The sequence below is a fragment of the Medicago truncatula genome, chromosome 3 (genome assembly GCF_003473485.1).
Source record: "Medicago truncatula cultivar Jemalong A17 chromosome 3, MtrunA17r5.0-ANR, whole genome shotgun sequence".
Classification (NCBI taxonomy): Eukaryota; Viridiplantae; Streptophyta; class Magnoliopsida; order Fabales; family Fabaceae; genus Medicago; species Medicago truncatula.
The window spans coordinates 7,372,823-7,385,979 of NC_053044.1; the positions used below are offsets into that span (position 1 = coordinate 7,372,823).

Sequence of the window (13,157 nt, forward strand, 5' to 3'; positions counted from 1 at the left end):
TCTGAATATTTGAATATAATCATATTTGTAGGCATACATGCTCTACTGTTTTATGCTATTAATACGAGTGATGTAAGTTTATTCACATATTTATCTTTTTTATTAGAGATTTCGAATTCATATTGTATGAATGTATTGACATATTTTTTTGGGTTAATAGGTCTTTACACCCCTGTAATATAGGTCATTTCCGGTTTTCCCCCCTGTAAAATTATTTTTTTGATTTACCCCCTGTAATTTTTTTTTGTTTTGATTTACCCCCTAATAGGCCAAACAAAAACCAATTTAATTTTTTTTTCAAGAAATTTTCGTTTTCGTTTGGCCTGTTAGGGGGGTAAATCAAAACAAAAAAAAATTACACGGGGTAAATCAAAAAAATAATTTTACAGGGAAAACCGAAAATGACCTATATTACAGGGAAAAACACCTGTTAACCCTATTTTTTTTTTCCTTCCGATCATCTCACCACAAATAACGAATTAGAGATTCACTCCAAAAATTAAGCCAGGTAGGTTTTTGTTTCCTATATTATCTCATCATCATTAAAATTGATCCAGTTTCTCGCTGTTAGGAGAGTCCAAACTCAAAATCAAAACTAGGGTTCGTTGGTTTTTTTTTGTTTTCTTCTTCTCAAATGCGGATGTATATCTCAAATTCTCTATCTATAGCGACCTAATTTTCACTTTGATGTTTTTCAGTTTTCTAAACAAAACTTGTCGAACAATTGCTTCTTATTTGCAGGTTTTGAGACGATGAAGACAAGAAGACGAAATTATAACAACGATAAAAAGGAAGATAGAATCAGTGATTTACCAGATGGCCTTATTCTTCACATACTCTCCTCTTTGAAAGTCAAACAAACCGTTCAAACTTCTATTCTCTCCAAAAGATGGAAAAATCTATGGAAGCATCTTCCCACCCTTACACTAACTTCTTCACACTTTAAGACTCTCAAAGCTTTCACAAAATTCGTGACTCCTCTTTTGTCTCTTCGCAATGTCCCGACCTCACTGCACACTCTCAAATTTATCTACAACGGGACCATAGATCCTCGCCTCTTTGAAAAGATTTTAAATTATGCTGTTTCACATAACGTCAATGAATTACAGCTCAAAGGCACTTGTGATATTCAACAATTGCCATCTTGTTTCTTTTCATGTAACACATTAACATCTCTTCGCTTTAAAGTTTCCCCTAAAACTTTGAGCAAGAGAATATTATTTCCGAATTCTCTGAATTTGCCATCAGTGACCAGCTTGTATCTATGGCTTGTCTCCTTTCGTGGCGGAGATGATCCTTTTTCGGGGTTTACTAAGTTGAATAGTTTGATGCTTTCTGATTTTAAAATTCTTGGGGAACAAAATCTATCCATATCAAGTACCACGCTGGACAAATTAGAAATAGAAATGATGTTTCTTTTTGAAAATTACTACAAAATTGAGTTATCTACTCCAAATCTAAGTACTTTTGCATTTATAGGCACTCCTTTTCATAATAAACTGCTACCATGTGGGAGCCATCTTTGTTCTATTAAGTGTGTATATATTGATACTTATGCAGATATGTGTATGAATCTTGAAATGGATTCCCCGGCTATACTTAGTTGGCTGATGGAGCTTACTGATATTGAATCATTGGCAATATCTTCAACTACTCTTCAGGTATAACCTTGATAGAGTATCGATTATGATAGATAATATTAGTTAAGTGTCCTTCAAAGTGTTATGGTTTGACTTATTTGAGGCTTAGTTTTTGCTTTTCTTCTTAAGTTGATTGATAGATTTATATTTCTACTTATTTCTATATTTTCTAATGAATATATGAATTCATTAAATTAATCATGATTCGATGTCGTTCATTATTGCTTAGGTTCTCTCCTTAGTTCCTGATTTATTGAAGGTTAAGCTACCTTCCTTGTGTAACTTGAAGTCATTAAGAGTAAAAATGAAACGAATTTCATATTCATTATTCAAGGAGCAGCTGCCAACCAGGTCGAAGGAAGAATTTGCCAAGTTAAAAGAATCATTTAAAAAGGGTAGTTCGTCCATACCTGATGGAATAGTCGACTTTTTGCTTCAAAACTCACCTTCAGCTGAAGTTCTTATCATTAATTAGATTCAAAAGGTGAAATGTGCTTCAAATAGTATTTGCTTTTTATTTTCTCTATTTTCTGATCATGTAGTTGTTTGTAAAATGTAAATGATCTACTTTTCCAAGTTCATGTGTTATACTCGTAATTTCAATTTGCTCAAATGTTAGTGCAAGTTCATACTCTTAATGGTGTCCTTTTTTTTTCAGTTGAAACCCGAACCAAGTTCACACAAGAGTAGAAGTTATACATGTTGAGTTTTGCAGAAAAGGCATGATGGTGGATACAAAAGTTGGAAGAATTTGTGATGCAGAAGTTTTGCTAAGAGATTGGAATCAGGAGAGTGTCCTCAAAGCATGGATGGCCTTAAACAAAAACACTCTACTAGCTGGATAACATGTTTATGCTATATTTATGTTCTTGATTTGACATACTATTGTTCCTAATTTGATTCACGGCTTCTACTTTTAGTAATTTATATATTTGGTAATTTTGGGTTTTGTCCGTTTAAACACCTTTCGGATCCTTCTTTGTTTCCTTAATGAGTAATGCATAGCTAAAGCAAGTTAAATGGGAGAAATGTAAATCAATTTTAAGGATGATTGTGGAAGTAAGAAATGAGCAGAAACTTGGTTTTTTTTTTGCCCATTTTAGAATCTTCAAGAAAAATACATATGAAAATTTATAAATAGGTTTTAACACCTTTCAGATTTCTTCATATCAAAATATTAGCTTTTCCACTTCTTTGGTTAGTAAAATTTGTTTATGATAAAATATTATGACGTAATTTGATCCATATAACCGATACCACTTAGTGGGATATGGCCTGGTTGTTGTTGTGTTTTCATTGCTCGGCTAAATAAAGTTTCAAGAAAATGTTGCAACACAAGGTAGAAATTGTAGTGCAATAGCGATTTGAAATGGTGAAAGTTCTCACATGGGCTGGCTGGTTTGAATTAATTAAATCTGTCTTGAGTAACTTATCGGTCGGTAGGTTGCCAACTAATTGAGATTTTTACAACAACTTTTCAATCTCAATTAATCAAACGACTTGTAAACACGTATGAGTTCATCTCATATTAAATAAGTTGAATACTGACCAACTATTTCAGTTTTGAGTATTCCTCAAGAAATAAGAAAACAAAAGTAAAATAACTAAGAAACTAGAAATTGACATAAGAACATCGACTAGTTTGCAAGTGCTACTATTCACAATACCAAATTACAGTGTTAAGAGGAAATAATTAAGAAACTAGCAATTGACATTAGAACATGCAATAGTCTCGATCTCGAATCAAAAGTAACCTCCCATTGTCCTCCACCTCACTTAATTGAGCTCCTAGCTGAGCTCCTATAGAAATAGACTTGCAATCAATGGTAACCTCCCATATTTAAATCCACAGACTAGCATGGTTAAAATCTAATTCTTCCAATTTAACATCCCGGTCCCAGCTATGAACAACAAACCAAGTGTTTGGAATAATCCAAGAATTCCCTTTAACAGCTTCTTTAACATCAAATTCATTATAGATGATTAATTGGAAAAAGTCTCATTCAATTTCAGTAACCTTAAGCCCAATTGGATCAACCCATATACCCTTCAAAGAATTCTGAACTGCTATAACAAGGAGTGATTTATCAGTGAGAAACTTACCAATAGAAATGAGTGAGTAATCTAGCCTTGGTGTATTTTAGGAAAATATAGACGAAGGTTTAGAACCATGAGAATAGCCAGATAAATTTTGGAATGAAATAGGTAATCAAACTTAAGGGGTTGAGCTGACATAGAAACCATGAGAATATGGAGCTATGTTGGTGAGACATTTTTGTTGTTGTAAGTAATTGAATATTTCATATTTTAAAGATTACCTCATCCGTTAGTAGTGAATTTCTGAAGTTTAAGAAAGGAATATGATATGGAATGTTCATTATAGTGGTAACCTTGAGATACTTTTTTACATAATTAGAAGAAAAAGGTAACCTTGATATTCAGAAGTCGCTATGGATATGATTCTCTTTTATTATGACGACATACCAGTACACTTGCGGGCGTGTCAAGTTTTTATCGCCGTTGTCAAAGACTTGTTGAAAAATCTAGGTAAAACTTTTCTTCTTTTAATCAATTAATTTAGATTTTTTTATTTTATGTTTCCTTTCAACTCTAGCTTGTTTCGTTTATGTCACTTCTTCCGTCCCTAAGTATAGACACCCTTTTAAAAAATTATTGTTCCTAGATTTTTTTTTTTTGAAGGGGTTATTGTTCCTAGATATAAATCCTATAAAAATTACTAAATTACTACATGTATTTATAATTTTTTCAAAACAAAATCTTAATTAATACTACTAACTTATTTTGGAATAAAAAAGTAAAATTAAACACATAGAAACAAAAGACAACTTAATATTATTCACAGTCGAAATGAACATATTAATTACACTATCCACTTTTCTCGATACATGTGACATTTGTCAAAAGGGTTTATAATAACAGAGGGAGGGAGTAACATATGGTAAAACTAAAGAATAAAAAAAATTAGGTGTCTTGCTTGACAGTTTTTTTCTTACTCTCTTTCTCCAAATACTTTCCCCAAAAGGGGTGTTTCTTCCAAACCATCTGCATATCCTCAAGTGGGACACCCTTAGTTTCTGGAAACAACTTGTAGATGAATAAAGTCATGATGATTACAAAGCCGGAAAAGAAGAGGAACAAACCAAACTTGAAGTGACAAAGCATTTCGGTGAAGAATTGAGCTATGATGAAAATGCTGGTCATGTTGACAGCAACTGTAATACTCTGACAAGCAGATCGAATTTCGAGTGGAAAAATTTCGCTAGGTACTAACCATGCTAGAGGTCCCCAAGACCAAGCGAAACCTGAAACATATATGCAGATTACGCCTACGATGGTAATTGCAAACCATTGAGGTAATTGCCCTGGGTTCCCACTTGTTCCAAATGTTACACCAATAGCAATTGCCATCAAAATTTGACAAACCAACATTTGAGCACCACCCTCAAGGAAAAGGGTGCGTCGTCCAAATTTATCCACAAGTACGATTGAAACCAGAGTGGCAAGAGGTTTAAAGCCTCCAATGATCGCGGCAGACATGAGTGAAGCTTGACTTCCAAAACCAATCGTTCTGAATAGAATAGGAGCGTAGAATGTGATCACATTCAATCCAGTGAATTGTTGGAAGAAAGGAATCATTATAGCGAAAACCATCGGGGGCCTATTTTTTCTCTTGTTCAAGGTTTTCCACGGGTTTTTCACTTGATCCGAGGCTTCACTAGCAGCAACAATATCATTAAACTCGGCATCAACATCATCAGTACCGCGAATTTTTGCAAGCTCCTTTCTTGCGGCTTCATGGCGACCGCGTGAAACAAGTGAGCTTGGTGAATCAGGAAGAAAAAGTGTGCCTACAACGAAAATCACCGCAGGTACCGCACCTAGCCCCAAGCTTAATCGCCATCCCTCACCATTCCATAACTTGGCACAGTAATAGTTTGCCAGATTGGCTGCAAACATACCAATAGTAATCGAAAATTGAAAACACATGTTTAAGGCTCCTCTATATTGAGAAGGTGCCATTTCTGAGATATAGATTGGAACCGACTGATTGGCACATCCAATACCAAAACCAAGTAACAACCTTCCAATGATAAGCATCGCAATGTTCTGGGCGAATGAATTGAGTAAGGCACCCGACACAAAGAATAATCCACCTAAAATCATTGTTGCTCGCCTACCCATCATTCTTGTTAAGCTTGATGCCCCAAGACTAGATATAAGAGCACTTATATAAATGGAAGATGTAAAGAATGTCAATGTTTGACTGTTGAATTTGCAATATTGATTTGAAGAAGCTTTTGTATTTATTTGCTGTTCATAAACAGAAGGAAAGAATTGTTTTAAGAAGGAATCCATAGATGTTACACCACCAGAAACACCGTGATCATATCCATAAATTAATCCACCACTTGCTGCCATGACACAAGTGATAATAACCCTAAAGGTGAGTTTTCCAGGATATTGGGTTGCAACATCCATGATTCCTTCCTTAGCCATGATTTCCTTAGCAAAATCAGAGATCTGTATATTTATTTATATATAAAAATAGATTAAGACTACATTGGAATTCTAGGGAGAAGATTGAATCAAATGACACTATTAATAGAATTTATTTTTATGTGACCCTATTATCCATCCACTTAGGAAGCCAATTAATATTGCGAATTATACGTTTTTAGAGATTAGATTACTTTAAAAATAACAAAATAGAGGAGCCAGTTTAGCTAATATAATAACTTTTTTTGTTACAAAAAAAAGGGCTTGAGGCCACTATAATAGGTGTTTTAGTTTATTTGGCTAATATAATAAGTTTTTTTTTTTTTAAGAAATATAATAAGTTTTATATATTCAAAGTTGTGGCATAACATAACACAATAAAAATTAAATCCTAAATCTTTCAAAAAAAAAAAAAAAATTAAATCCTAAAGTTAGTTACCAGTTTTCATGCATCAAGGAACAGATAGATCGGTTTAATAGGAATATTTCGCTCTTAAAAACTAAAGCAAACAAAGAGACCAGCTCCCTTCGATCGATATATTCTTTAGTTTATACAAATAAATAAGTTTTGATGTTAATTGATAAGTTCTTATTAACAAAAATTGTATCTTCATCATGTGTTTTTTCATAAACTACATCGATAAATTTATGAATACTAGTGCATAAAATTAAAAATTGTTTTGTATAAGCTCAAATAGTAGCAAATTCAATCTGGCACTGTATAAAAACAACATATGACACATATATAAACAATTTAAGATAGAAAAGGAGAGGACAAGACTGGTCACGGAAATGATGAAGCCAATGTTCTCATAGATCTCCCATTGCGCTCGTGGATTTACTTGATACTGTGGTGATGGTGTATATAGTTAGATCGTTTCTTGTTATGATCACAAAGGTGTTTATGATCATTGTCCGGTTGTTTTGTTTCTTTATAATGAAAACTGGGGTCCTCGCCCGCTTAGAATGTTAAAAAGTTGGGCTGATTTGTCAGGTTACAAGAAGGTTGTTAAGGTTAAGTGGTCTTCTTCAAATATTATAGGTTCGGGAGGTTATGTTTTGAAAGAGTGATTTCATTGAAAATGATAAGACTTTAAACATCACAGACATTCATACGTTTTTTTTTAAGGAAAACATCCATACGTATAATTCTAATAAAAATGTTATTAATTTTGGTTAAATTTTTTAATTTAATAAAAAAAATATTGTTCATTATTTACATGCGTCCGTCTAGTGCTGGTACAAATAAAGACTATCAAATCAAAAATTTATATTGTTATATTTTTCACTTAATTTATTATATACTTTTGAATTCATTTTCCTAATAAATAAACATCGATATTTTTATATTAAAATTCCTAAATGAGCAATAACCGGAATACTTGTAACTATTTTTTTTTGAAAGCGGAATACTTGTAATTTGTCAACAAAAAAAAATCGTACGAGCATATAACAAAGCCTGAATCAAGTTCGATTCAGAATTTGTTTTATTCCCACTTGCTCGCACAAAAATACCAGAATTTGTTAAAAAAATTTACTACTTCTCAGAACTTATAAAACAATTACTTCTTCTCACTCAAAAATTCTGAAACAATGAGGAGACCAAAACGAAAATCCAAAGTACGTCCCGGTCAAACTCTTGAGGTATATCAAAATATTTTGTCCACAAGATGGAAGAATCTCTTGAAGCATCCTTTCGCTCGTTCATTTCGTTCTTCTCTCGTTAACACTCTCAAAGATTTCAAGAAATCTCTTCATGAATTTTGCGAAATAGAAGAAGAAGAAGAAGACGGCAAGGAAGATAGGTTAAGTGATTTACCCGATTGTGTTCTTCTTCAAATACTCTCTCTTTGGATACTAAACTAGCCATTCAAACTTGTATCTTGTCCAAAAGATGGAAGAATCTCTGGAAACGTCTTCCAACCCTTACATTAATTTCTTCACAATTTAAGACTCTAACGAATTTTGACAAATTTGTGTCGCAAGTTTTGTCTCTACGTGATCGCTCAAACTCACTATACGCACTCAATTTTCAGCGTAAGGGTATCATGGCACCTTATCTACTCAAAAGGATTTTTAATTATGCGGTTTCACATAATGTCCAGCGATTACAAATTGATGTCAACAGCGATATTAAATCTTTTTCGTCTTGCTTTTTCTCATGTCACACTTTAACCTCTCTTAACCTTTATGTTGCTCATCCTAGAACGTCTAAGAAAATATTTTTTCCTGATTATCTGAATTTGCCAGCATTAACTCGCTTGCATCTAGGGGATGTCGCCTTTCGTGGTGGAGCCGAGCCTTTTTCAGCGTATCCAAGATTGAATAGTTTGATGATTTCTAATTTTGAAATTATTGGTGAACAAAATCTATACATATCAAGTACCACGCTTGTCAAATTAAAAATTCAAGTATATTATGAACCCAAGAAAAACTACTGCAAAATTGAGTTATCAACGCCAGGTCTTTGTACTTTTTCTTTTGTCGGTACACCTTTCGAGATACTATCAGGAAACAATCCTAGTTCTGTTAAACACGTCAAGATTTATGCAAATATGTGGTGGAATTATGTAACTGCTCCTTCGATTCTCCTTAGCTGGTTGCAAGAGCTTGCTGATACCAAAACATTGACCGTCTCTTCGAATACTCTTCAGGTATACCTTGATACAGTTTGCAAGAATGTTAGATGATATTAGTTAAATGTGCTTCAAAATGTTAGGTTGACTGGTTAGCACGCGTCTGCATCTTGACATTATTCTATTCGTGTAATTCTTTCATACCTTAACTTGGCATATTTTGATGCATTATTTTTGTTTTGTTTCCGATATGCTTGCATGATTTATATGTTGATTTGGTTATTTCTAAATTTAAGATACAACTTCACTAAACTGATCATGATTCACTGTCATCCTTCGTTGCATAGGTTCTCTCCTTAGTTCCTGGTTTGTTGAAGGTTAAACTCCATTCCTTGCGTAACTTGAAGTCACTGAGAGTAAAAATGAGTCGACTTTCATGTGGATTATCCAAGTCACTGATAGATGCCAAATTAGCTCAGTTGCCTGCCGGGTCACAAGAAGAAGCTGCCAAGTTAAGAGAAGCATTTAAAGAAGGATCTTCATCCATACCTGATGGAATAGTTTACTTTTTGCTTCAAAACTCACCTTCTGCAAAAGTTCATATCATCAATTAGATTCAAAAGGTGAAGTGCATTCTAATTTTGAAAGAGAAATTCTTTACTTTGATTTTTGCCTCCTTTATTTTTGTTTCCCTTGTTGTCATTTATAACTATAGGTCCCTTAGGTGGAGAAACAAATTGTACTTGGATACTAACATGTAATGCTAGTATGAATTAACTTCTAATTTCATTGAGGCTTCTTAGCATAATAAACTTAGCTCCTAAGTTTTGAGAAATGCTTGATTGTGCATCTTGAATCACACATTGGACTAACTTGAATTAGCATATAGGCATTTAGCTGCTGCTCTAGAAGCTACATATCTGATATAACTCAAATTAAATTAGCTCCTAAGTTTTGAGAATGCTTGATTTGGACTAGCTTGAATTAGCATATAGGCATTTAACTGCTCATAGGAGTTACATATTTGATATAAAATAATCACGAAAACATGATCTTATTTGTTTATAGGTTTTTATGCATAAGCTAAATGAGATTTTTTTTTTTAATAAAAGGTGACCTGCAGAAGTTTATTTCAACTTATGTGGGAAGTTTTCTTAGTCAATTTCCAATCCTTTTATAGCATGGATGTCAATAAAAGACTTTTTATACAGAAGTATATGTATGAAGGAATGGGAAGGAGTGTAAGGAGGGAAATAACACAGTTATAAGTGGCATGGCCGTAAGTAAACTAACTAAAAGATTACAGAAAATAGGGAAATAGAATGGTGTGAAAGAAGTCTGAGTTTTGAGGGAGCTTGGCGGCTCTCAAAACGGCCCTAGAGCGTGTACATTTTTCTCTCTCTCTGATCACTTTAATCTACGGAATTGTTGCTAATAAAAGTCTATCTCTTCCGTTGGATCTTGTTTGCTTCCTATCTGCCTCACTTTTAAGATAGTCTGTTGTTATCCAAGAAAGAGATGGTCTAAACATTTACACACGCTAGTCAAGAAATTCAATAGTCTTGATCTGTCCCTTGCAATAATTCTAGAGCTTGGTCTCTCCCTCTCATAGCCGCCACTCGGTAAATATCCCATAATCACAACTGACATGATAACTATCCCTAACTGTCATAATAAGAAGTCAAGCAAAATGACATAAATTAAATGTTATCACATGCGTCAGTGTCGTGTCGGTATTAAACAATGATGCAAGTGGGACACGACACACATTCGATCAATTATCAGTGCTACAAAGGCTATGATTTTCTGTTTGATATGCATTATATTCTCTCTAATTTTTTAAAGTTTACATAAGGATTGACTTCCTGTTTTCTTGATGTTGTACTTGTCTGGTAACATGAAAAACTGATATTGTTCGTGTTCATGTAAAAACGAATAATTTGAATTTATGAGTCTTTCATTATTAATTTATTTTGTGAAATAATTATCTAACTCAGATGTGACGACTTTGGTGATTTTTTGTATTGCAGATAAATTATGGGGAACATTCAGAAGCTAGAGTAATCTGTGCTGCAGAAATTTTGCCAAATGATTGGAAACTAGAGAAGTGTCCTCATAGCATGGATGAACGATAACATGAATATTTTCTATGGCTAGATTTTTTTTTTCTCCACTGTTTGACTAAACTATCTTTCCTATAGTTCATTTTTCTACTTTCAGGAGATTTGCTTATTTTAATTTTTTGGGTATGATGCATTTGATTCTTCTTTGTTTGATTTGGAGAGCACTGTGTTGTATTGGATACACATGATATATCATGTAATGTAATTGAAACCATAATATAAATTTTAATAAATATAACGTTCCATATTAAATTTAGAATAAAATGATAGGTTGACGACTAAATGAATAAACCAATATTATTTATTTTTTATAAAAAAAAAACCCAAGAGAAACTGATATATTAAGAAACCAAATCAAGTTACCTCAGTAAAAGGTGTTCTGAAGAAAGCTTGACAAGAAACAAAGTAATACACAATATCTGAAATATATGAAAGGCAAGCTAAACAAGCTACATAATTGTAGTTAAACAAAACATATATAGGATTAAGCCTCCAGAATTGGTAATCAAAGTCGAATAAAACATATTTCGACTTAAACCACCAATACGACAAAGTTTTACCCTTTCACAAAGAGCCATGATGTAATATGTCCTCCTTCCTCTAGAAAATATGTCTGTTACGTTCCTTTCAAATAATCTCAGTGACACAAAGCCAAGTAACATTTAATTTAGAGAGTTTTGAACCTCATGTGAGAAACCCCCTGAACTGCCAAATTAATAAATATGTTGAAGAACCTTGTTATTGAAAGCAGTAGAGAAACCAAGTCAACTGGAAATAAAATACCAAAGTTTTCTATAAACGTCATATTTAAAAAAAAAATAGTGAATGTTCTCATTCTCACCACAGTTCGCCGTGCAACCTTGCTCGGTAGCTGCAATAATGCTCCTACGCAATAAATAATCCTTTTTCGGCACTTCCGCAGAAGCCTCCAAATAAAAATAGACATCTTTAGAGGAAGAACCTTGAGCCAGCAAAAGTGGTGAGGATTTTGGTGCTGATTGATGTCAATTTTTGTCAACTTGTTGTAGGCACTACTAACAATATAAAAATGACATGAATGCAGATGCCAAATCCAATGATCAACTGATTCAACCTGCACAAACTCTATAGTTAATCGTCTCACTCCCTGAGCAACTCTTCCTCCCAAGAAAACAACCTCCTACACCACTTACACGCCTCACCATTCTCTCCCCACCCTATAATAAACATATGCTCTACAATTGCCAATTTTTTATCCGCTAACTCATATAATCTTCCAAAACTCTCCTTCAGGAGCATACCACCCAACCAGGGATCTAACCAAAACATAGTAGAAGTCGCATCACCCACGTTCTGACTAATGTTATCTCTCAACCACCCAACATCCACCTGACCCACGCCCTTTCTTATACTTTTCATAGTCTGCCGCCACACCGACCCATCACCCCTCTCAACAACACACAACCTACCCCCTACTTGCCCATAACGCGCACATAACACCCTATACCATAAACTATTTGTATCCTCTAACATCCTCCAGCATCATTTACCAAGAAAATCTAAATAAAACTACATTAACCTCCTAACCCCCAAACCATTATATTCTTTTTTCAAACACAATATGTATCCCAATTGATCCAAGTTATTTTCCTAAATTCCTCACCACCATATTCTTTTAATATGATGTCAATATGTTCTTAACTCAAATTAAAAAAATTAATTAGTTTTTCGTAAAAAAGCAAAAATAAATTACATGCCTAAATATGAAAATGGTCCTATAAACTTGAAGCATTTTGGTTTTAACCCCGTAAAAATATGTTGTGTTTTGTTTTAATCCTTGCAAATGTAGAATATTTGTTATGTTCCTCGGTGTTTTGTTTTAGTGTCTTTAAAAATTATTTGTATTAAACTTGATCTATATAATATCCATTTTAGTCCTTATATCAAATAATCGACATATTTCAAGGTCAAAATTTAATATGAAACTAATTTATAAGGACTAAAAACAAGGATAAAAACCTAATATATTTACAACTATCCAAAGTAAAATGTTTGATATTTGCGAATACCATTTGGATATTTAAGTATAAATTCTAATTACACATGGGATTCGTGCTAGTAACTCCGTTTAGTTTCATAAGCTTTGATGAATGTTACATTGAAGTTGACATGAATGTTAGTTATTTTTTTTTTCTTTCTAGTAATTTAGTGGTTGGAGGTCACACAATTAAATGTGGAGAAGGGGGTGTCCGACTTTCGAACCTCAGTCTCTACATAAATTATGCAATGTTCATACCAACTGAGATAAACTCGCGAGGGTA

The 13,157-nt window shown here is 33.4% G+C and overlaps 2 protein-coding genes across 2 annotated transcripts; one reads left to right on the forward strand and one right to left on the reverse strand.

Moving 5' to 3' along the window:
- The first annotated feature begins 752 nt into the window (after nucleotides 1-752).
- On the forward strand, nucleotides 753-2,115 carry LOC11444482 (F-box/FBD/LRR-repeat protein At1g16930). Its single transcript, XM_024778656.1, has 3 exons — nucleotides 753-1,461; nucleotides 1,561-1,661; nucleotides 1,870-2,115. The coding sequence occupies exons 1-3, from the start codon at nucleotides 753-755 to the stop codon at nucleotides 2,113-2,115; spliced, it is 1,056 nt and encodes a 351-aa protein (XP_024634424.1).
- A 2,507-nt stretch (nucleotides 2,116-4,622) lies between these two features.
- LOC11445511 (sugar transport protein 1) lies at nucleotides 4,623-6,217 on the reverse strand. The gene has a single exon (XM_003598874.2). The coding sequence runs from the start codon at nucleotides 6,156-6,158 to the stop codon at nucleotides 4,623-4,625; it is 1,536 nt and encodes a 511-aa protein (XP_003598922.1). The 5' UTR covers nucleotides 6,159-6,217.
- Nucleotides 6,218-13,157: the final 6,940 nt, after the last annotated feature.